Source organism: Mustelus asterias, chromosome 17 (genome assembly GCF_964213995.1).
Source record: "Mustelus asterias chromosome 17, sMusAst1.hap1.1, whole genome shotgun sequence".
Taxonomy (NCBI): domain Eukaryota; kingdom Metazoa; phylum Chordata; class Chondrichthyes; order Carcharhiniformes; family Triakidae; genus Mustelus; species Mustelus asterias.
In genome coordinates this window covers 29690830-29715911 of record NC_135817.1, presented here as the reverse complement: position 1 = coordinate 29715911, position 25082 = coordinate 29690830, and the positions used below count along the sequence as shown (strand labels likewise).

At 44.2% G+C, this 25082-nt stretch overlaps 1 protein-coding gene across 1 annotated transcript in view; it reads right to left on the bottom strand.

Moving 5' to 3' along the window:
* The window catches only part of arhgap31 (Rho GTPase activating protein 31), a 97500-nt gene extending 78086 nt beyond the window's left edge, over window positions 1–19414 (bottom strand). Inside the window, exon 1 of the mRNA XM_078232452.1 lies at window positions 18860–19414. Coding sequence (XP_078088578.1) covers window positions 18860–18962 — 103 coding nt within the window. The 5' untranslated portion in view covers window positions 18963–19414. The remainder of the gene's footprint in view (window positions 1–18859) is intronic.
* Between the last annotated feature and the right edge of the window lie 5668 nt (window positions 19415–25082).

The window sequence follows — 25082 nt, the reverse complement described above, 5'->3', positions numbered from 1 at the left end:
TAGTGACAGTGCCTAGTCCAGGCTGGAATTCCTTATATATGACATCAAAGAGATGCCATTTGATTGTCCATTACTATATAATATATCAATATTGGAACTGCACAAGCATTGCTCATGTTTAAACTGGATCTCGGATATCTAGAGTTGTAAAAGGAACCACAAAAATGCAAGTCATTATCATTATTTATTTTCCTCTTTTAAAAAAAATATATTTCTCAACATTCTGTATGCTGCTGTTTGTATTTAAAGCTGAATTGCAGTTAACTATTTGTTGTTAGACCAAGGTCACAGGAACATGCATTAGTCAATGGAAAATATTTGACCCATTTGGTAGCCGAGATCAATTGCTTCATTTCTTTCTGTACTCCCAACATGGACTGGTACAGTGCTTATATTACCAGGCCCTGATTTTGACAGGGGTGAACAAACCACACAGCTGCCTCTGTAGCTTCAGACAGGAAAGTGCCCTAAGAGAGCGCTCTGTAATGGAATCAGAATTCCTGTTACACTCATGCACAAGCACGCACATACATCCACATGCACACATTCATATTCACATCTACCTGTGTACTAAAAGAGACCGGCTATAACACAAGGCAGAGTGTCCACATGGAAGGCAAAATGTCTGGTTCATTCGAGGAAATTGGAAATATCATCATGTCTTTGTCACATCTCATTAGCATATGTAGATTGCCAACTTCTTTCCCTCACTAGCCTGAGTGTTAAAGAACAAACTGGACGAGAGGTTTGGCGAAGGATATAAAACATCATTTATTGTTTCAGAAAAACAACAAATAAACAATTTGTATGTAAATACAAAGACAAAAAATAATAATCTGGAACAAATAAACTCGTAATACATGTTTCCTTCACATGGCAAAGGAAAATTGAGTTTCTAGTTCTTAAATTATTTTACTGCCAAGTACAAGTGAGACATAATTTTGACTCCATACCTGCTCACAATATTGTAACACACTGTGGTGATAATAATATAATGTGTATGGAATCTGTTTATCTGTCAGATTGATCAGAATGATAGAAGAAGTGGTATCACCACAAAGTAAAGATCTTCACCGATTCTTCAGTTTTTTTTGGGGGGGACATTACATTTTAAACCTTACATGACATATACTGCTGTGCTCTGTTTTTCAAGTGCCACAGATAATACTGACACAGAATTTGCTAGCAAAATAACTACAAGTTTGATATGCCTTCTGTTGTTGGTGTGCATATCATTGAGCAATTTGTGGTCAGTAGGAGATACCCTATGAACTGTGAATTTCCATGCAACAGCATTTCCCGTGTCAGACCATTACCATCATGACAATAGAAGCTCACCATCGACACTACCTTGAGTTTCAAGACATGGTTGTATTTGCAGTGCTAATATGAATTAAACTCATTGCCGAAAATTATGGTTAGTATTTAACAGCTTAGGGGCTTTTAAAATGACAAATCGTGTGTTCCTGCCATCCCAAACTCTCTGGCATAGTAACAACTCAAATTGTGAAATCTCATCCCTGCAGGTAATAAATTGTTCCTATAAGTTTTTTTTTTAACTTTATTAGTTTTCTTTTCCTTTCTGTCTCTTTTTTTATTTATCTTACTTAATTCAAACTTTCTTTCTCTCTCTTCATTTCCTTTCTATATGCAATTTGACCCAAATTCACACTGTGGGCCCGATTTTACCATTTTCATTCTAAGTGCTGAATCAGGGCGTAATGCAGATCCGACTTGGAGATCTGCTTTCAGGTGCCCCCATACGCACTCAGCCATCTCCAGTCCCATTCGTGCTGTGGGCGGGGCTTAGCGCGGAAGGACCGATCGGAGCTCTGAACTGCGCATGCGCAGTTAGAAAAAAAATTGAAAAAGCGCACACGTGTCAGATCGCTCCCGGGCCACAGAAAGCGGAGAAAGCGGCCCAGGAGCGACAAGCGGGAGCGATGGCCCCCACACACATCACTGTCCCCCTTATCCACCCCCCCACTACCCAAACACATCACTGTCCCCCTTATCCACCTCCCCACTACCCAGACCGATCGCCACCCCTGCCCCCTTCCCCTCCTCACCGATCGCCCGCAGAGTGGCAGCGGACCCCCCTGCCCCCCCCACCAGAAATTCATCTGTTTCCCCCCCCCACCAGAGATCCATCTGTCCCCCCCACCAGTGAGTGATCGGGTCTCCCCCCCCCCCCCAAGGTACATCTTACTCGCCTCCCTCCTCCCCTCCCCCCCCAGACAACGATCTGGCCTCACTCCCCCCCCCAAAAAGAATGGTCTGGCCTCACTCACCCCCCACACCATACAATGATTTGGCCTCACTCCCCCCCCCCCGCCCCCTCCCGACAACAAACTGGCCTCACTCCCACCCCCCAGAGAATGGTCTGGCCTCACTCCACCCCCCCCCCAGAGAAACATCTGACCCGCCTCCTCCTCCCTCCCCACCAGACAACGATCAGCCCTACCCCCCCACCACCAGGCAACGATTGGCCCTCTCCCTCCCCCGCCAGAGATACATTTGACCCGCCTCCTCCTCCTCCCCCCCAACCAGACAATGATCTGACCTCACTCCCCTCCTCTCCCCTCCAACCAGAGAATGATCTGACCCGCCTCCCTCCTCCCCCCCACCACTGATCTGAGTCAGAGAGCCGTTGGAAGATCTGAACGCACTCTTTCAGAAGCTGGAGCGCCCGATTCAGACTTTTATTCAGCAGGTCCATTACGGCGCGGTTCCGGATTGGCAAACACGGTGGTAAAGGGGGAAATGCTGATAAAGTTGGGCGGGCAGTTCATTAATTCAATTTAAATGCATGCAAATGCATTTAAATCGTATTTGCGTGAATCGAATCGCCGCTATTCCTGGGTTCCGGTAAAGTGGCAATCTACGCGGATGCGGGTGCGGATCGCGTTAATGGCCTCACAGCCGACTTTAACACGTTTTCGCGCCCGTTTGCAATGATAAAATCGGGCCCTGTGTTTCTCTATCTTTAATTTTTGTCGATTAAGGTGCTGGTTTCATCCTTCACAGGGTCCCAGGTGTCCCAATGAGCTCCCAAACCATTCACAAGTCACACTTTCAGCAATTTTCAATGCAAAAATGTTTTCAAACTGAAGGGAAAGGGAAAAACTAAAGTCACAGAGCACACCAGGAAAGGTGGGCTTCTGATGTCATTGAATGGCATGATATTTGCATCACTTAGCCATGAAGGGCTAAATTTTCAGCTTGGAGTAGGATTTTCATTCCTGGATGTGCGGGGTGGGGAGAGGGGTGCTGTTGGTAGGGGAGTTGGGGCAGGTGCTAACTGGAGTCAGGCCTGCTGTCCCCATTAACAGCGAGGAAGGAGAAAGACAGGGGCTGCCAAGTGCCGAGGCAAGCTGGTTAAAAGGCCCAACTAGTCCGAGTTGTAATAAAGCCTTCCGGCCCTCACTCCTCTCTCTTCACATGCCCCATCCCTGCCAAACTATACCTCTCCACCCACCACCAATGCCTCTCAATGCTCCATGCCAACCTATGCTCCACACCCCCAATGACCTTTCTTATCCTCCATTACAACTTATGGAACTTCCATGCTTATTCACACAGTATACATTCTGTACGGAACCAATGAGCTCTTTATGGTAACAATGGCGGGTATGGAAAACCTTTAAAAAAATTCATTCATAACTTTCCTTACAAAACTACTTTTACTGTAGCGTCAATCACCTTGAAAGTATCAACAGCAGTAATTGCAAGCACTTGACAGCTCTCTATCTAGTGTAAATAAACAATTGAGAAAATAGATCTAAGAGAAAGATCTTTCAATCAAGCATGCTTTCCCTTGAGCACAGTGGTTTCAACAGAATCATGGACTCTTAGCCAAGCTGCTTAAACATTCTTCACTTGAAGCTGCATGTCTATGCATGCAGCAACTCACACACTTGATTGCTTTCATAAGCTACTGAACATGCTCGACCATGCAAAAAAAAATTAAAGGGACCACATACTTAACTAAATTGTCAGTGCACCAACCTCCCTCTCTCCCCAAAGAGAAAATAAGGGTACATTGCCTCACAGATAAAGAATTTATTAAAGTTATAAAATAGCATTTGATCAGTTGCACTTACAGCAAAGGATGACCAGTTTAGAGATTGCCCTTCCAATCAGAATTATCCACTATCCCTTCCACAAAATAATTATGCTGGATGGAAGTGAGACATATCATGGAGCAAGCTGAAGGTTGCAAATTGTGAGATTTCTGCGTGGGCACTTGAGCTCTGATACCTTGAACGATGACTCTACTTATCCCAGTTCGAGTGCAACGGTAATATATGCTGCTAGTTCAAGGGACAGGAAACAGACAATTCAGAGCAAGCAGGCACTGAGCAGCAAATATGGGAACAGAATGTCTTTTTGCTAATGTGTCTGATTTGTTTGTTATCCTATGTGCCTGATTAAAGAACCCACAATGCCATGATCCTTGTGACTCCTGGATTGAATTATAGCTTTCGAACTCTCAGCCCACCAGCCATATACTCTGAATTGAATTCAAGAAAATACTGTCCATTATTAAGAGATCCATTAGGTTCTACAGTCAAAACAATCTGGATCCACCATACAGCTCCACTCTGATGTGGTGGAACTAAATGGTTGATGAGAATAAATGACACTTGTCGGTGAATTATGATGAAAGATTTCACTGATAACTTCTCTGTAGTGATCATCTATTATGGATAATACAGTGCAGAATGGGAGCACTCATCCAATCATGTCTGTGCCAGCTTTGAAAGTGTTATTGGCTGGAATTCTCTGATGTCGTATGAGCTGCCACCACTGCCAGCGAGAACAGAGAATTTGGTGCTCAGATAATCTCCATTCACAGCAGCGGGACTGGAGAATCCCAGCTGTGGGCTAGGTCGGAGAATCCCGGCCATTAAATAGGGTTCCCAAATTTATCCCTTTCTGAATCTGCGTAAAATGCTCTGTCGGAGAGTCAGTGCAGAGTGGTGGCATAGTGGACAGTGAAGAAGATTATCTAGGATTGCAATGGGATCTTGATCAATTGGGCCAGTGGGCTGATGGCAGATGGAGTTTAATTTAGATAAATGCGAGGTGATGCATTTTGATAGATTGAACCAGGGCAGGACTTACTCAGTTAATGGTAGGGCATTCGGGAGAGTTATAGAACAAAGAGATCTAGGGGTACAGGTTCACAGCACATTGAAAGTGGAGTCACAGGTGGACAAAGTGGTGAAGAAAGCATTCGGCATGCTTGGTTTCATTGGTCAGAACATTGAATACAGGAGTTGGGACGTCTTGTCGACGTTGTGCAAGACATTGGTAAGGTCACACTTGGAATACTGTGTACAGCTCTGGTCATCCTATTATAGAAAGGATATTATTAAACTAGAAAGAGTGCAGAAAATATTTTCTAGGATGCTACCGGGACTTGATGGTTTGGGTTATAAGGAGAGGCTGGATAGAATAAAGGGCAAAGAACAGTACAGCACAGGAAACAGGCCCTTCGGCCCTCCAAGCCTGTGCCGCTCCTTGGTCCAACTAGACCAATCGTTTGTACCCCTCCATTCCCAGGCTGCTCATGTGACTATCCAGGTAAGTCTTAAACGATGTCAGACTGGGACTTTTTTCCCTGGCATGTAGGAGGCTGAGGGGTGATCTTATGGAGGTCTATAAAATAATGAGGGGCATAGATCAGCTAGATAGTCAATATCATTTTCCAAAGGTAGGGGAGTCTAAAACTAGAGGGCATAGGTTTAAGGTGAGAGGGGAGAGAAAGTGTCCAGAGAGGCAATTTTTTCACACAGAGAGTGGTGAGTGTCTGGAACAAGCTGCCAGTGGTAGTAGTAGAGGCAGGTACAATTTTGTCTTTTAAAAAGCATTTAGACAGTTACATGGGTAAGATGAGTAAAGAAGGATATGGGCCAAATGCAGGCAATTGGGACTAGCTTAGGGGTTTAAAAAAAGCGTGGCATGGACAAGTTGGGCCGAAGGGCCAATTTCCATGCTGTAAACTTCTATGACTCTATGACTCAGACTCGATGGGCCGAATGGCCTCCTTCTACGCTGTAGGGATTCTATGATTCTATGAATATATACCCTTTCGAAAATTACGATTGAGTCTGCTTCCACCACCCTTTTGGCCAGTGAATTCTAATTTAATACTAACCCAACACTGTCAATAGACAAAGCTCAGATTTGTCAGTCAGCTGCTTAGTTTGGCTGCTCGCATTCTTTCAAGCCCTGGCTGCCGTTATTGTGCGTCAGTTAAAAATGTTCAAACCTCATCAGATTTACACCTCAAAAAGCTGTCTGAGCCAATGAAACAGTGCATGTAAGCAACATTCAAACAGAAAATGCTGGAAGTACTCAGCAAAAACAGAGGTATAGAGTGGCATTTTAGCTCACTCAAAACTCATTGCCTTGGACAGCATTAAAATTGGGCCCAATGTTTCAGATTCTGGCATTCGCTCGGGTACAGTGCTGCTCTCATAACTGACCTGAACGCCCCATGTTCAGGAGTGAGGAGTGTGTCCAATATCCCATTTTACAACAAGCTAACCTGGGATTTGTCACTGTCGCCTTGTGATCTGAACTGGGTGCTATTTATTTGGTATGTGTCCTCACACGTGTAAAATACTCAGAGAAGTATCAGTGAAATAAGACCAGATATGAATTGTTCCATGGAATGAGTGATTATTCAGGCCAGATGGATCTCTGCTGGGGAGGGGGTGGGGGGGGGGGGGAGGTGGGGGGTGGGGGTGGGGGGGGGGGTGGGGGGGGGGGGCGGTGAGGCCCGATCATTCTCTGGTGGGGAGGGGGGAGGAGGTCAGATCACTGAGGGGGGTGGGGGGGAGGAGGGAGGCCAGATCATTCTCTGGTGGGGGGGGGGGGGGGGGAGAGCAGGGTGGTCCGCTGTCACTCTGCGGGTGATCAGTGGGGAGGCGAAGTGGGGCAGGGGGTCGCAATCGGTCTGGGTAGCGGGGCTGGGGGGGTGGGTGGATAAGGGGGACAGTATGTTGTGGGGGTGAGGCAATATCTGTAGGGGCCATCGCTCCCGGGCCGCTTTATCCACTTTTTGCGGCCTGGGGGAGCGATGTGGCAGGGGTGCGTTTTTCAAATGTTTTTTCACTGCACATGTGCAGTTCAGAGCTCCAATCGGAGCAGCAGCATTTCAGGCACGATTAGCCCTGTCCACAACATGATTCAGACTCGCGATTATTTTTCATTCTAAGTGCGTATGGGGGTGCCTGAGAACAGGTTTCCAAGTTGGATCTGAATTGCGCCCAGATTCAGCACTTAGAACTAAAATGGTAAAATCGGGCCCTTGATAGAACGAAATAGTTTGAAGCTGGAAAGCTGTGGTTTACTCTTCTTATGTGGCCTCTAAAGGAGACCTCATTAGGTATTTTTATTAATTCATTTACAGGGTGTGGGCATTGTTGGCTACACCAGCATTTATTGCCCATCACTAATTGCCCTTGAGAAGGTGGTGGTGAGCTGCCTTCTTGAACCGTTGCAGTCCCTGAGGTGTAGGTACACCAACAGGACTGTTAGGGAGAGAGTTCCAGGATTTTGACCCAGTGACAGTGAAGGAATTATGATGCATTTCCAAATCAGGATGGTGAGTGGCTTGGAGGGGAACTTTCAGGTGGTGGAGTTCCCAGGTATCTGCTGCTCCTGTCCTTCTAGATGGCAGTGGTCATGGGTTTGGAAGGTGCTGCCTAAGGAGCCTTGGTGAGTTCCTGCAGTCCATCTTGTAGATGTAATACATAGGTGCTATTGTACATCAGTGGTGGAGGGAATGAATGTTTGTGGATGGGGTAGCAATCAAGTGGACTGCTTTGTCCTGGATGGTGTAAAGTTTCTTGAGTATTGTTGGAGCTGTAGTCATCCAGGGAAGTGGAGAGTATTCAATTGCACCCCTGACTTGGGCTTTTGTAGGTGGTGGATAGGCTTTGGGGAGTCAAGAGGTGAGTTTTTTGCTGCAGGATCTCTAGTCTTTGTCCTATTCTAGTAGTAGTCACAGTCTTTATATGGCTAGTCCAGTTCAGTTTCTGATCAATGGTAACCCCCAGGATGTTGATAGTGGGGGAATTCAGGGATGGTAAAGCCAATGAATGTCCAGGGTGATGGTTAAATTGTCCCTTGTTGGAGATAGTCATTGCCTGGCACATGTGTGGCACAAATGTTATTTGTGCCATAAGCTGCCTTAATTCTGACCTCCCTGCCCTCTGAACTTCCTGCTCTTGACCACCTTGCCCACTGACCTCCATGCCATCACATACCCCTTAAACACACTACCCCTTGATCAGTCTCCCCTCTGATCTCCCTGTTGATTGACCACTCTTCTCTCACAGCTCAGTTCCCTGACTACTTTACCCTCTTGAGTGATGCTTTCATGAATGGATACACCATGATCCTTGGCTCTAGCTCTCGCAGTACAGCAACTTCTGCTTCTCTAGCTCCTCCACAGATAGAGGCACACAGACACAAGGCTACGCCTGAGTGGAACATAGACTGAATGAGGAGTTGGGGATTTGGTTCAGGTGGGAAACTTTGGTAAGTTTTTCTGAACTTTAAATTTAGTTTAAGAGTTAGGTTCTCTTCGTGTTAGTTGAATAGCCTAGTAAAAAAGGGAAATGCCTTAAGTGGCAGTTATGTGTCAATCATCAGAAAGAGGTTGCCCTCAGTAGGTGATAATTGCTCTAGCAGAACCTGTTGGACTTTAACCTGGTGTTGTGAGACTTCTTACTCATTTATTCAAGGCAGAGTTAGAGAGATTTTTATTAGGCTAGTGAGTCAAGGGTTATGGGCGGTAGACAGGAAAGTGGAGCTAAGCCTCAATAAGATCAACCCTGGTCTTGTTAAATCATGGAGCAAGTTCGAAAGGCTGGACAGCCTAATCCTGCCTCTACATTCCCCCGAAACAACTGATCAAGTCTTAGTAAACAGATTTTATTAAAGTGATAAATGTCAGAGTGACTATGTTTAAAAGGCAATTAATTACTTCACTGCACTGAATAAATGTATAGGCCACCTGATGAGCTCTTTATGGGCCCCCCGTGGAATTTCCTGAATGGTCACAGCAATTCCGACATAAGGCAATTTATAACGCAGAATTTTGTCCCTGATTTGTAGGCCATCAAAGATGTCCCTGATTTGAAGGTACACCTTTTACTGATGTTTTGTTTGCACTTCAGTCCCACGCTCCTGATCTACGGGCACCTGGTGCGGAGAGGGGCGGGTCGGGATGCCGACCTCCTCGTGAACCTGCTCCTGGGCCTGGCGAGACGCGCCATCAATAGGTCCAGGCAGCGGGCGATCGACGGGGCCGTCCATCCCGACTGTCTGCCCCTCTACCGCGGCTACATTCGCGGCCAGGTGTCTCTGGAGAGGGAGCATGCGGTGTCCACGGGCGCGGTTGACGCCTTCCGCGACCGCTGGGCGCCGCAGGGGCTGGGGTGTATTATCGACCCCGATAATCACCTTTTGGTTTGACGTTTTAAGTTTCCTTTCGACTTTGATTTTGGTTCGGGCTGTTCCCCCCTTCCTTTTGGGGAGCCGCCCCTTTTACTTTGTCCCTAAGTTAATTTGAGTTCGTTTACTTGATTGGTGCCGAAAAAGCTCCCTGATTTGAAGGCTGGGTCTAAGCTGGACAACTGATGAAGACTTTATTAGGTGGAAGCAAATCAAGGTGAATCTGTAGAAGCTGCACAATGCAGGAAACAAATCACCTTTAATTGTAATTAAGTGGCACACAGGTTTAGTAAAATGCAAAGTCCCTTACAAGTTTTAAATGTGTCACTATACTAATGAGAACATTTGTAGTAATCACTGTACTTCAGAATAGTTTAGTTTTGAACAATTTCTGCATGCAGTTTAAAAAGATGAACTAAAAGGGTAGTTACACCAATCACCAGTTCTAATAAAGGTCATTCACCTGAAATGCTAACTGTTTCTCTCCACAGACAATGCTGGACCGGCTGCGTATTTCCAGCACGTTCTGCTTTTATTTCAGATTTCCAATATCTGCCACATTTTGCTAATGTTGCAGTAATCCTGAAAGAGAAAGACTGATGCTCTCGGCTATGTTAGTGGGTGATCACTTGGTGTATTTGCATTACAATCCATTCTGATTTTAGTAGACAATCCTATTCCTTTTCAGTATACACAACTGACACCTTTAGCCTGAAAGAGTGTTACTGATAATAAGTATGCTATTGTTGTCTCTCTGAAATAAGGATCTGGATGGACGGGATTGGGAATCCAGATCTTTGAGGGTTTCATGATTTGCCGTTGGATTCCTACTTGTTTGTAGCTGTATGTGCAGAGCCAGCTACTCCACCATTCACCATCAGTGATGGGCCTTCAGCTGAGAGTGGGAATTGATTTGGAGCAATGGGAGGAAGCAGGATAAATGGGGGACAGTGGTTCACAGAGTTTAAAGACCTCTGTTGGAATGCTAATCCCCACAACCCTAATCAAATTGTAAAAGCACCTAATATTCCCAAGAAAGCCTTTAATTAACACAAGAATTTAGCCTGAAAGTTGTATTTGTTCAGTACTTTTCATTGATTTGGAGTTGCTCAGGTTGATCTGGCCTCTCTGAGGAAGGCTGTGCTTTCTAGAATCAGATGTTGATTTCTGTGTTACTTGGATCTGTGAGATTTGCTTTCCTGCCTGTTGGACCTTCTCCATTTATCGCATCTCAGATTGTGTAACAGCTCTGTTGAGCACTTCCCATTAACTAACTGTCTTATATAAATTGCAAAATACTTCAACAATAACTCAGAAGTGTAGTCTTGGGTACATTGCTTACTTTTCAAATTGTGATTCCGAATTCTATCTCCGGCTATAGCCCCTTCCTCAGTGATTGATGGTGTCATATACAGCCCTGTCTTCCCTATTACAATGAAATCATAGAATCCCAACAGTGCAGAAAGTGGCCATTTGGCCCATCAAGCTTGCACCGACAACAATCCCACCCAGGCCCTATCCCTGTATCCTCACGTGTTTGCTCTGCAAATCCTCCTTCGATCCTTGGTGTCACCAAGGATCAATTTAGCAAGGCCAATCAACCTAACCCGCACATCTTTGCAGTGTGGGAGGAAACCGGAGCACCGGGACGAAACCCACGCAGACACGGGGAGAATGTGCAAACTCCACACAGACAGCCACCCAAGGCCAGAATTGAATCCAGGTTCCTGGCACTATGAGGCAGCAGTGCTAACCATTGTGCCACCGTGCCACCTCCTGTCACCACAATCCCAGAGGACCATAGGCTGCTCTTCCCTTTTGAGGGAGAGCTGACTGGTGGTGATTTAACTTGAAGGTCACCACACCTCAGTTGAGGGGTAAGGTTGGGAAGGCAGAGCTTTCATGAATAACCTCAGCTGATATGGGAATTCAACCAGCGCTGTTGGCATCACTCCACATCACAAACCAGCTAACCGACCCCCATTAAAATATATACCCACTAAATGAATTTATATACTAAATTCGCCATTGTTCAAATCATCTCTGACTCATGAATTCTGTTGTTCAGGCCACTTTGTTACATTTATTCTCATATTTTTTACCCTCTGGCTTAAATCCATAGACCTGGAGGTTTGGGAAGGGTCTTTCTGGGCACTGTTACCAGGTAGATGTGGCAGATTAATTTATTCTGCTGAAACATGCAGCTTTCCTTCTGATTTCAATTCAAATCTGAATGGATCTACACGAATATTTTGCTGCTGTTGGCTTGACTCATGGTCAATAGTGAGTTGAAAGCCATTACAATTAGAGATTTGAGTGAGTATAAAGCACAAAATCCAGAATTAAGAGTCTAACAGTGACCATGAAACCATTGTTGATTGTCGTAAAACCTATCGGGTTCTCCAATGTCCTTATGGGAAGGAAATCTGTCATCCTTACCTGGTTTGGCCTACATGTAACTCCAGACTCCAGCAATGTGGTTTTCTCTTAAATGCCCTCTGAAATGGTCTAGCAAGCCTCTCAGTTCAGGGGTAATCAGGGATGGGCATCAAATGCTGCCCCAGCCAGCGACACCCACATCCCATGAAAGAATGAACCAAATTTGAAAAGTATAACTGATTTTTACCTACCGATCAATGAATGAATCTAATAGGAATCACCACTGAGAGAGAGATTGCATGTATGAGGAGTAAATAGTCTGTGACCATTTTCACACTTGGCTTTGCCTACTGACAGTGCCTTCCCCCTCCCCCCATCCAAACACCACCATGTGGCTATTGCCTTTAAAATTGTTTCTGTGGTTAGTCTAATTTATCTATGTTAATATGCATTTCTAAAGATTGCTCTAAATATTCTGAGAAGGTGTAATAACTAATTGATGCATGTTCTTAAGTTGTTCATTGAGCAGACAATTTAGTTGCTTCTGTCACGTGAGTGCATTTGGCTATTTAAAAGTTTCATTACTGGACCAGCAATCCAGAGACCTGAACTCACAATCCCGAGAACATGAGCACTGAGTCCCACCATGGCTGTTTGAGAATTTGAATTCTGTTCATTGTCCTATAGACAAGGAAACCTAAAATCCTTACCTGGTTTTGCTTATAGATAACTCCAATCTGCACAAATGTGGTCAATGCTTAACTGCCCTGCGAAGTAGCCCTCTGACCTAACAAGAAGTCATATCGAACCAATACCAGCAGTTCAAAAGAAGGCCTACCTAAGGACAAACAGGGGTGGGCTTGAAAGCTGATACTCTTTAGTGTCAGTATCTGTCTACTGTATATGAAATAACACAGGGGGTAACACTCATAGTAGCCTGGTGTTGCCAGCTTAATGATATCTAAAGGCAATAACTTTGGTAGATAGATGGCAATCTTTTTTTAAGTAATACAAGTATTTCAAGAAGGCAGCTCATCACCATCTTCTAAAGGGAATTAGGAATAGGCAATAAAAGTTGGTCTAATCAGCAAGGCCCACATCCCTTGAATGAATTTTTAAAAATGCTCCTCACCTGCCCTCTATCTTACTGTTGACCGCGAGTGAATTTTGAATATTCATCATAATATTGGAAAAATGCAAACAAAACAGCAGCATATTTGAAACCTGTGATCTCTACAACCTAGAACGATGAGGGTAAGCAAACAGACAGGGGCAATACCACCTGCAAGTTCCACTCAAATCCACACATCATCCTGACATGCCAGCATTTTGTTGCTCCTTCACTATCATTGAGTCAAAAATCTTGGAACTTCCTCCCTAACAGCACTGTGGATGTACCTACAATACATGGACTGCAGCAGTTCAAGAAGGCAGCTCACCACCAACTTTTCAAGGGCAGTTAGAAATGGGGAATAAATACCAGCATTGCCAGAGATGCTCGCATCCTCGGAAATACGTGGAAGAAAGGAAGACTTGTGCTTATATCGCACCATTCATGACTACTGGATATAGCAAAGCTCTTTACAGACAATTAAGTTCTTCAGCAGTGTAGTCACTGCAGTAATGTAGGAAGCACAGCGGCCAGTTTGCATTTAGCAAGCTCCCACAAACAGCACCGTGATTCTGAGCAGACAGTCAGCTTTTGTGCTGATGATTGAAGGATAAATATTGGTCAGAACATCGGGAATAACTCCTGTGCTCTTCTCTGAAATCGTGTCATGGGATCTTTTACATTGACCTGAGAAAGCAATCCAAAAGGCACTACCTCTGATAGTGTAGCCACCCAACAGTACTGCACTGAGTGTCAGCCTTAATTTTTGTACTCAAGTTCAGAAACCTTGTGCTCAGAGGTGAGAGTGCTATCAGTTGAGCCATAGCTGATAAAACTGATGCCATAGATGATGAGTGGGGCAATGTAAGCCAGGTAAAGGAGAAGTACCCAGGCTATGGCAGTTTATATACTCTGACTGGCAAATATAAGAAAACTATAAAAGGCATGATTGTATGAAACACCACGAAGTATTGTGATGTTTCATACAATACTGTAACCTAAAGTTTTTGTGAATAAGCTTCACGGAGAACTCACAGCTGTGGATTTTCTGTCAAAAACTAGATTGCAAGCGTTTTATGGATTGTTCCAGATACGAGTTTGGAATATGGCAGAGAATAAATACTATTTTTAGAATTTAAAAAAACAACTTCATAACTGCACAGCTTTCAAAATATTCATCCTCCTTGCTATAGGAATTGTCACAGCATATGCATTTTTGTAATGCATTATAAAGGGTGTCTGCAGAAGCCCAAAGATATTCCCAGGATGACAGAAGCAAAATCACAAATGGACCCCAAGCTCTTGAAGACAACAATTTATAACTTCCATGACTTGATGACTTGGTTTTATTTCTTGGGGACACAGGAGCTTGTAGTTTTCTGTAATAATGTTGATAACAGCACAATACAGGCACGTATGTGAGTGCAGATTTCCCTTCTTGACTAATTCTGATGCCGTTTTAATAAAGGGGCCTTTAAAGATCCACTCTGAACAATGGTTATCGTCAGTTATTTTGGAGAGTTTCTGCCCTTTTTAAGGTAAGTGAGCGATGGTAGCAGAATTAAGCGTGGAGTACTTTTCCCCAACAATGCATGTTAGCCCCAACCACAGAAGTGCCCCTGGACTGCCACAGCTTTTATTCCTCAATTAACTATCATGATGGCCACTCAATTTAGTGCCTGCTTATGCCACATGAGAGATATTTTCATTCCATTCCAATGGAAACTTGGTTGGAGACAAACCAAATCCATTTCATCGAATCCCACAGAATCCCTACAGTGCAGAAGGAGACCATTCAGCCCATTGAGTCTGCCCCGACTCTCGGACAGAGTATCTTACCCAGGCCCTCTCCCCTGCACTATCCCCGTAACCCCACACATTGCCATGGCTAATCCATCTAACCTACACATTTTTGGACACTAAGGGACAAATTAGTGTGGCCAATCCACCTAACCTGCACATCTTTGGACTCTGGGAAGAAACCGGAGCACCCAGAGGAAACCCATGCAGACATGGGGAGAACGTGCAAATTCCACACAGTCACCCAAGACCCGAAATGAACCTGGGTCCCTGGCGCTATGAGGCAGCAGTGCCAACCACTGTGCCACCATGCCTCGTATGAAGCCCTTACAAATTACTGAGATGAGATTTCCATCCTATTGGTTTGGCTGGATTTCAACCTTAGTTGCAGAATCAGAAGTGCAGCAGGTTAACCTCCTCAGTCTTCCCTAATTGACAAATGCCAATTTCACTATGCAGCAAGGGAATGCAATTCTCAAATAGACCATAAATTTGGGTTTCCCAATATTCTAGGGCCACCAGTCACTCTATTTTGAGAAAGAAGGTTGGAGTGTAGGTTTATCACTGGGACCTAAAAGAACACGGTGAAATTGTGGGTAGGGGTGTGGCCTACAAAGATGTGTTCAGGGAATGCATTTTCATTCGTGGAAATAAAAGAGACACAGCCCATTCCAAACAATAATAACAATGAGCCTTTAACATTTCTCGAGTTGCTAATAATAGCTTAACTGTAGTAGGTGTCAGTGATTGCTTTGCCTAGCTGTAGAGTGATAAATGATTGACGGTATGTACAAAGAGCTGCTGTTGGGTATCAGTTTCTGGCAGCCCCTGTCCTGATGAGATATGAGTGGTTTTAATTCAACATTACAAAAGGTGCAAGTGATTTGACAGGTCACCAGAGATCTGGTCAGCATTGCCTCATGACTGTCTGGACTTGTCGGCAGATCCAGAAGGAATTCTGTGCGAGGAAAGGACAGGATTTGATTGTCAGTGTGTAAAGTCAGAGTTATGTGACATGAAGAAAATGAGGAGATGTTAAGCATATATGCAAGAGCAATGTACTCACTATGAGAAATGGTAGTGAGGATGTTGCAAATAATATTACTGTGAGAATGAAATGAACAAGCAAGGAGATGGCAAGGGAAATGTGTTGCAGAAAGGAATTGCTCTTGGTATAAACACTAAATTGGCATTCCACCAAACCTTGCAGAGTGAACCAGTTGGTGGGTCACCAGATGAGAGACAGGATACTGTTTATGTGGACACTATTGTTGAATTCTTTGTTAGGGACAACTTAGAAAGTACAAAGCCTTCAGAGGTTGGGGAAGAGCAACAATAACTTGCATTTATGTAGTGCCTTTAATGTAGCAAAACAGCCCTAGACTTCACAGTTGGGCATCACCTATTGTTCAGATTTACTAGGATTTGCATCAGCATCTCCACACATCAATTGGTTGTGCTTAACTGTCTGATGGTATAAGTCACAAAGTCTGATTCTTACTACTCCCTTCAAAGGCAAAAGTAAACCTTTGAGGCAAAGCAGGATTGAATCTCTCAACACACCAACACATGTCATTTCTCAGACAGCAGCACAGAAACATATAATTCATAGAGGATTTTGAAAAACAAGAAAGCCAGAACCAATAACAGAGCACTGAAAATGAAAGGGTAGCATTGATGTTAGATGATGAGGAGCCAATTGGTGCGTGGCAGAGAGCTACCTACCTCATACATAACTGAGGATGCAATGGCTTGGATGAGCAATTCTGCAGGCTGGATACAAATTCTGTGCAGCTATACACCAATTTCAATCAGGGCTGCATAAGTGACTGTTGGACCCTCATTGGCATGTTCAAGGTGTCTAATGCCTGTTTCTGGTGGGTGTTCTTCACATCTAAAAGTTACCTGCTTCCAAAATGGCATTCAGCATACTTTCAAGGGAGATAGGGCACTGCAGATTGTGGTCTAAAAATGATCTTCTCAAACTTCCTAATCATCATAGAATCATAGAATCCCTACAGTGCAGAAGGAGGCCATTCGGCCCATCGAGACTGCACCGACCACAATCCCACCCAGGCCCTACCCCCACATATTTTACCCGCTAATCCCTCTAATCTACGCATCTCAGGACTCTAAGGGGCAATTTTTTTTTTTAACCTGGCCAATCAACCTAACCCGCACATCTTTGGACTGTGGGAGGAAACTGGAGCACCCGGAGGAAACCCACGCAGACACGAGGAGAATGTGCAAACTCCACACAGACAGTGACCCGAGCCGGGAATCGAACCCGGGACCCTGGAGCTGTGAAGCAGCAGTGCTAACCACTTTGCTACCGTGCCGCCCCTGGTGCTCCAAAAATGGACATAAATGCAACCAAACTTTCCATTGCATTGTGAACTGGAGTTAAATATTTATTGTTGAATTATTTTCCTCATATCTTCCAATTATCATTCAGTGAAAATGTCTCCTAGTTAACAAGCCTTTGAAAGTGGCACTTTGCCCTCTGAACTTTGGATAGAGTTGCAATAAATACCCTGAGGGCAAATACAAATAATATTGCTCCCTCCTGGCTTCTCATCCCCTGCTTTATCATAGAGTCACACAACGCAGAAAAGGCCCTTCGGCCCATCGAGGCTACCTTCTTCCCTAAAATGAGCAAACAAAAACTCGAATCATTTAACCTTCCTGAGCACCCGTCAGTAACTGAACTTGGATGGTGGACAGACATGAAACACTTTTCCTAATGTAGCATTGCACTGCTATTGCCTTTTACAAGTTTAGAAAGGAGCTCAGTGTTCAAACAAGTGGAAGTTTAATCTAAAAAAAACCATTTGTTTCCCAACAAACCGAACAGGAAGCAAAGTCCCTGGCTGACAGAGATGATATAAGCAATCTCCAGTGATTCTCCAACCAATGGGGCAGACTGATTTGCTCCTTCCTTGCACTTTTGGGTAAACAACTCGATTTGAGCAATAGCTGATTACTCATGTGTAATATATATGTATTGTTAGAGGAGTGTGCGTGTTTATACATGAGGTATTGTTCCTTCAGCAATCAGTGGGGGCTTGCTGAGTCCTTGCTGATAAACAGGATAGAATTTCTAAAGGAGAACATGATCTGCAAGAAATGTAGAGGAGACTCCCCCCACGCAATATGCTCTCCAGCCGCCCCCAGCCTCATCTGAACCCCCCCTCCAACTTTTTTTGCAGAAATTATTATTTTTTCCACCTGCCAGCAGCCGACAGTTTCCAGCCGTCAAATTCCTTCCGCGGCATCGTTGAATCGCGCAGTCACGAAGAGAAATGTGTTTGCCAGCTGTTTGGGAACCAGCCAAAGATTCTGACCTGTTGTTGGAAATCAGTCAGAACCTTTCCCAACTGCAGTCTACAGACCAGGGGGGGGGGGGGGGTGGGTGACTCCACACTGGCCCTGGCAACCCCCAATGCTAGCCAGCCTCCTCTCTCACCTCTCTAATGAGACAACTTTCTGCTGCTAGGATTAGCTGCCTGATTTAACAAAATAACTCCAGGGCACAGTGTTAGGGGAAAGAACACCGTTCCTAGAAATTGCTCTACGAGTGTAGGAGTCCCTGGCTAATGCACTGACACACATTCATGTTACTGCATCGATTGATTTGATTTGCATGAATGTTTTATTCGCTGGACTTGTCGCGCCGCTACATATTGTATAGAATAAACAGAGCGCTTGTGTGAATGCTGTTCCCCCAAACCACTTGTAGAGTTGAGCAGGGACGGAGAGGAGAGGTGGTCAGGGGATGTTCAACTGTCTGAAGAGGCAATGATTCAAAATCAACTGACTGGGATTAACCGCAAAGCCTCCTAATGTCTGGGACTTGCATGCAAATTCTTTTGAAGTTTCACATTTTGACATTATAATCAGACTGTAAAATACAAAGGACCCACTTGATTTTAAGTTTCTACCATTCCCTAGTTAGTGTTGGTACGATTTAGTTGAAGGGATAAAACACTTCTTTCACCAATGCTAGCAGCAAGAGAAGCGCTGGTTGTCATGCACAGATCAGCACCCTTCAGAAGCAGCCACTTTAAACAGAATAAAGGTTTTTTTTTACTTTACCATCTTGTCCAGAGTTCAGTAAGTAGTCGCCCAGGTCGCAACCAAACGCTGTGTCCTTCGCACCTTTTCGTTTTCCTTTCTGTTTTGCTGCCTTGTTCTTCATGGGTGAGCAAGGTGACTTGGATAATCTGTGCCTCAAATTGCTCCACACGAGAGCTGTCTGCAAACAACCATCAGTTCAGGGAGAGAAAATAAACAAAATCTCAGTGAATCTGCCTACGCCAACAGGCAGTGCAGACTCACATCCTGACACGGCGTTTCAGGCAGTTTTGGTAGCAGCACTGACTTTTGCACACTCCACATTGTGTGTGGGAAGAGACGATAGCGTTCCTTTTTCGTCCTCTCACCAGGGACAATTTAACCGCTTGGCATCAATTTCTGAAGTTCGCACAGCTCCAGATTTGTAGGAAACAAATTGGGAGACTTCTCTCCTCTCTCTTCCAGGCCCCGTTAAGACTGAGAGTTTAAACATCAGCTTCCTGTGCCTTTTTCCCCCTTCCAAAGCATGTCAATGGTTTATCAATTTGTGCTCAGGAAATGCTGTAAGAAACCAAGGAAGTGAGGCACTAAGGACAAGCGTTACTGTTAGCCGGGCCTGACAGCAGGGAGATAACGGCCCCAGTATTTAATAGTCACAGCCTAACAGGAAACCTGGTGTAGGCCAGGCTTGGTGCTCAGTGCTAAACCACATCCTGTTGCAAAGTCTCTTTCAAAACTCATACACACAAGAAAAAAAAATGTCCTATGGTTTTTATTAAGTGAACACCATAATGTTATGACATAGTTATAATTATGGAAAGGCTTTTTATCACATAGCTGACTAATAGTATTCTAACATAGCTAATTGCTCTTTAACAATATGTTATTTTGTGACCACCAAGCTGAATTACAGTGCTGGTCACAAAATATTTATTTGGTCTCCACTGCAAAATCAAATCAATGTTTAAGTTCCTCCAGCACATTTCAATTTCTTTCCTCCTAAACTTTGTGCATTCTCCTTAAAGGAACTTCTCTACGGATTGGTTGATAATGTGGATGTCCGCATTTATTCTGAATAACTTCGTGAGATTTCTCATACTTATCTACAACCTGACAAGAGGTCGAACTGAATGAACTGTGTTGATTTAACCTGCAGCCCAGAGCTAAGAAACTGGTTCCCTCCTTATACATGAGATTTCTGAATAAAATCTCAGAGAACAGGAGTAAATGACCTATTATTTGCCTGCAGATTTGCTCAATTTGTGTTGAGACAAAGTACAGCAAGTACTTATGGTCAAAATTATAAAAAAAGTGTAAAGGTTTTCTTAGTAATTAAATGTAATTTGTGACAGTGTGAAATGAATGCTGAGGGAAAGTAAGAATATGCACTTATATAATACCTTTCTATGGCCGTAGGATGTCCGAGACCACTTTGCAGCCACTGAAGTACTTTTGCAGTGTGCAGTCATTTGCTTTATTGTATGTTGAGCACTATTTGGTGTCAAGTTCCTAACAACAAACAACAATTTCTAACAAAATAATGACCAGACTAGCATTTCTACGTAATAAGTTATCTGTTTTATTCTGAGGATAAGTATTTTGACCCCCATGTAACCAAAGATGTAGGGCCAGATTCTCCAATCTCGCCAGCAGCTGCGATTCTCTGGGCCCGCTGCAGTGAATGAAGATGTGGCTGAGCGCCAAATTCTCTTCTCGCTGGCAGCGGCAGTGGGGCATGAGTGGCTGGAGAATTCCAGTCACAATCACATTGTTCATGTTGCCATTTACAGTTCCTTCATTTTTCTTCAATTCTTTGCTATGGGCTCCATTTTGTCATCAGCACCCTGGACCCTCACCACGGGAGTCATTATTCACTGTATCAGCCCTGGTTCAGTGGCTTTGCTTCTGAGCTAGAAGATCATGATTCAAAGTCCCACTCCAGAGATAGAAGCAGAACGAAACCTAGACTGACACTCCAGTGTAGTACTGAGTGAGTGCTGCATTGTCAGAGGTGCTGTCTTTTGAATGTGATATTACACCCTGTTCTTGAATGGATGGAAACAGTTCCCATGGAATGATTTTGAAGAAAAGTAGGTGTGCTCCTAACTTCCGTCTAATTTCTTTTGAATTTTTGGGTGATATGTTTATGTGCATGGCCCCTTTAAATGTTTTTGAAAGGCTGTGACATGGTAATTTAAAGGGGCTGACTCATGTGTGGCCTGCACAGAAGTTCACTGCACAGGGACTATGCTGCATAGCCACAGAGCTGCAGAGCTTACAGGAACATTGGTGAGTTCTCCCCAGCATTTGTGGCCAATTTGAATCCCTCAACCAATATCAATAAAAGATCACATGGACTTATGACATTGCTGTTTGTGGGAGCTTGCTGTGTGCAAATTGGCTGTCATGTTTCCTACACTACAACACTTTAAAAATGTTTCAGTAGCTGTAAAGCATTTTGAGGTGCAAGTCCTTTGTTTCTTTATTGATGTAAATTAGATAACTTTTCTTTTATGATTACCTTATTTTTTTCCCTTTCTCTGCTGTGGGTTTCATTGATGATCAAATCCCCAGACCCCTACCAAGGCAGGCATCCTTCATGTACAAACCTGGATGGTGAGAATCAGGCTAACAAAACATGCAGCCATTTCAGTCCTCACCCAGCAAGCACACACCTGTGCACTAGTGTATGGAAAGCGATCGGGAGCAGCAGTACTTATACTGAGTGTTTTCTTGCAGGGAGAAAGTAGGAGGTAAGATCAAATATCAAATCTTTAAATCACCCTCACAGACGCACTGTTCACTTTTTATTAACTTGCTTAGTTTGATCAGTAGCCAAATCTGTACAGTTTTGGATTTCATCAGACAGAGTTCCTTAAAGGACCCTTTTATTTTTATGGTGTCATTTCACAGGTTCTAAAAAGGAAGCCTTTTCAGAGCAGTTCTATTAAACTAATATTGGATATTACGAGGAAACTGAGAAGTATAAAATGAAAATAGGATGAGTTGAATTTAGGATCCATTTTCTGAAGCTTTGTAAACTTGAGCATTTGTATATGTGCAATCCTGACAGGTGTGAGTTGAGCCTCACAAGATATAATCAGGGGAGATAGACGTGATACCCAAGTATTACCATCGCCTGTACAAAACGCTCATTTCTTCCGTCAGGCTCTGTCCTATTGTGTTTCAGTGAGTTGGTGACGTGTGCCATGATGTCAGTCAGTGCTTGGCACTGTTTTATCTGGACTCCTGACAAGTAAGGCAGAGACGATTGTGTGGCTATTTTGGGAAGGCCATGTTCACTCCCAGCTTTTTCATTGTTTGGATAATTTCCTTTCTAATACTGCACTCTTACCAGCTCTTGAAATAATTATACTCACCGCTTCGTTTTAACACCAAATCATGAAGATTATGGCATAACTTTTACTGTGCAATCTGTGGTGTTTAGTGATGTAATTTGCTTGAAAGCATGGCCAGCAATGCACTGACCCAGTGATCTGAAACAAAATGTGAGAGAAAGATATTGATATGTTTAAGTGGGAAAGAAGCAAAACATGAGGAACTACAGACTCAACCTTTCATAGCACGGACTGGTGTAAACCGCATCTGGGTACCTACCTGTAACTTGGAAGTACTGAACATGAAGGAAGAACTGTTCTGATTATTATGTGTTGCAGCAATACAGATGTGAGACTCTTTGTCTGAGTGATTTTGTAATAAAAACAGTTCAGAACAATCTTTCCTCCACATGGACTGTGTATAACCCACCAGTTACAGGTTATATTGAACAGTAACTAGGTAAATATCTACAAGAGTCTCTCAGCTTCATGATTTTTGTTTCCTGTGGTTCTAAAAACAATAGGAAAGTAATAAGTAATAGATTCTAACCAATAATTCTCAATACAACAAATCCAGATGTTGGCAATATTCATTCATTCGGTTGCCACCTCCAGACTCAATCGCTGGAATTCTATCGCCTTGCCCGCTGCGGAATCGGAGCGGGCTTGGGGCGGACAACAGAAATGTCCGTTGACCTTGGGTGGGAATTCCCGGTCTTGCTCAAGTGAGGCTGTAAAATCCTGCCCAATAACTCTAATTAAAGCAAAGTACTGTGGATGCTGGAAATCTGAAATAAAAACAGCTCATGCTGGATAAACTCAGCAGGTGTGGCAGCATCTGCAGAGAGAAGCAGAGTTAAAGGGCAGCATTTTAAAAAAAATGGCAAAGTACCAGGTTCTGACTGAAAACCGGTGTGTTTCTCTCCAGAAACACAGTCATGTTTTCTCACCAGATCTTCTGACGCACGGTCAAAAAAATCTGGGGGCATGGTTTATGCCGTCACTCTGGTGTGGACACTGCCAAAGTGCCAGGGGGCAGTGCTCAACCTTGGCCCTCAAACCCCAGGGCCTCCAGGCACCTCCGCCCTCCCAGTGCGGTCATCTTGACTGGTTGTTGTTTTTGAAACCAGTAATGAATCGTGCTGGCATAACATTATGCTGCTGGGAGGGAGCATTCCACAGAGCTGGACAATACGATGCTGAGCCTTTTAATTATATTTAAATTCATTCAAATCAGGTTCATGTCCTTTCTGGGTGTGAACCTGATTACGTCGCCAGTGGGGGAAAGGAAAGATTTCAAACCGAGACAAAAACAGAAAAAGCTGGAAAATCTCAGCATGGCTGACAGCATCTGTGGGGAGAGAATAGAGCCAACGATTCAAGTCTAGATGACCCTTCATCAGAGTTGGTATCTCAAACCGAGATCTCACTGGCGCAAATCCCATTATGTCCCTCTCGCAAGAATTAGCAGCCATAATGGGATTTCCATCTTCGGTGCATGGGCCCACTAAATATCACCCAAAGTTTCATGTCCATGTGACCCCCTTACAGAACTGTAAGGAGTTCTATAGAAGGGTCACATGGACTCGAAGAGTTAACTCAATTTCTGTCTCCACAGATGCTGCCAGAACAGCTGAGATTATCGGGCATTTTCTGTTTTTATTTCAATTACTCCAATGCTCTCCACCAGCTTCTATCCTCCAACCCCCAGCATCCAAGACTTGATGACATATATCGTATCTTGGAACATGTCCTACTTGTCTGTTATCCCATCCTCGCTGAACTGCTCCACAATGCCTCCAGTTTCAAATTCTCATTCTTATGAGACGTAAATCGGTCGATGACATCACCTCTCCCTTTTCTTTATATTCATTTATGGGATGTGGGCATTGCTGGCAAGGCCAGCATTTATTGTCCTTTAGAAGGTGGTGGTGAACTGCCTTCTTGAATTGCTGCAGTGTAGGTACACCTACAGTGCTGTCAGGAAGGGAGGTCCAGGATTTTGACCCACCGACAGTGAAGGAATGGCGATATATTTCCAAGTCAGGATGGTGTGTGACTTGGAGAAGAAATTGCTGGTGGTGTTCACATACATCTGCTGCCCTGGCCCTTCTTGGTGGTAGAGGTTGTGGGTTTGGAAGATGTTGTCAATTAGAAACTTGGTGAGTTCCTGCAGCACATATCGTAGACAATCCACACTGCTGCTACTGTGTGTTGGTGTTGGATGTTTATTGTGGAGGATGGGATGCCAATTAAGTGGACCGCTTTGTCATTGATGGTATTGAAATTCTTGAGTGTTGTTGGAGCTGGATTCATGCAGGTAGAGAGTATTTCATCACATTACTGACTTGTGTTTTGTAGATGATGGAAAGGCTTTGGGGAATTAGGCAGTAAGTTACCCTCTGCAGAATTCACAGCCTCTGGCCTGCTCTTTTGCCACAGTCTCAATGGAGTTTTCACATTCTTCCCGTGTCTATGTTGGTTTCCTCTGGGTGCTGCGGTTTCCTCCCACAGTCCAAAGATATGCAGGTTAGATTGCTTGGCCATGCTAAATTGCCCATCAGTGTCAAGGGAATTAGCAGGGTAAATATATGGGGTTGCGGGGATGGCGCCTGTGTGGGATTGTTGTCGGTGCAGGCTTGATGGGCCGAATGGCCTCCTTCTGCACTGTAGGGATTCTATGAAATTCAACTCTCATTCCAGTGGTGGGTGACTGGGTGGCACAGTGGTTAGCACTGCTGCCTCACAGCACCAGGGACCTCGTTCAATTGAGAAAGTGGTGATGAGCTTCCTTCTTGAATTACTGCAGTCCATGTCGTGTAGGTACACCTACAGTGCTGTCAGGAAGGGAGATCTAGGATTTTGACCCACTGACAGTGAAGGAATGCTGTTATATTTCCAATTCA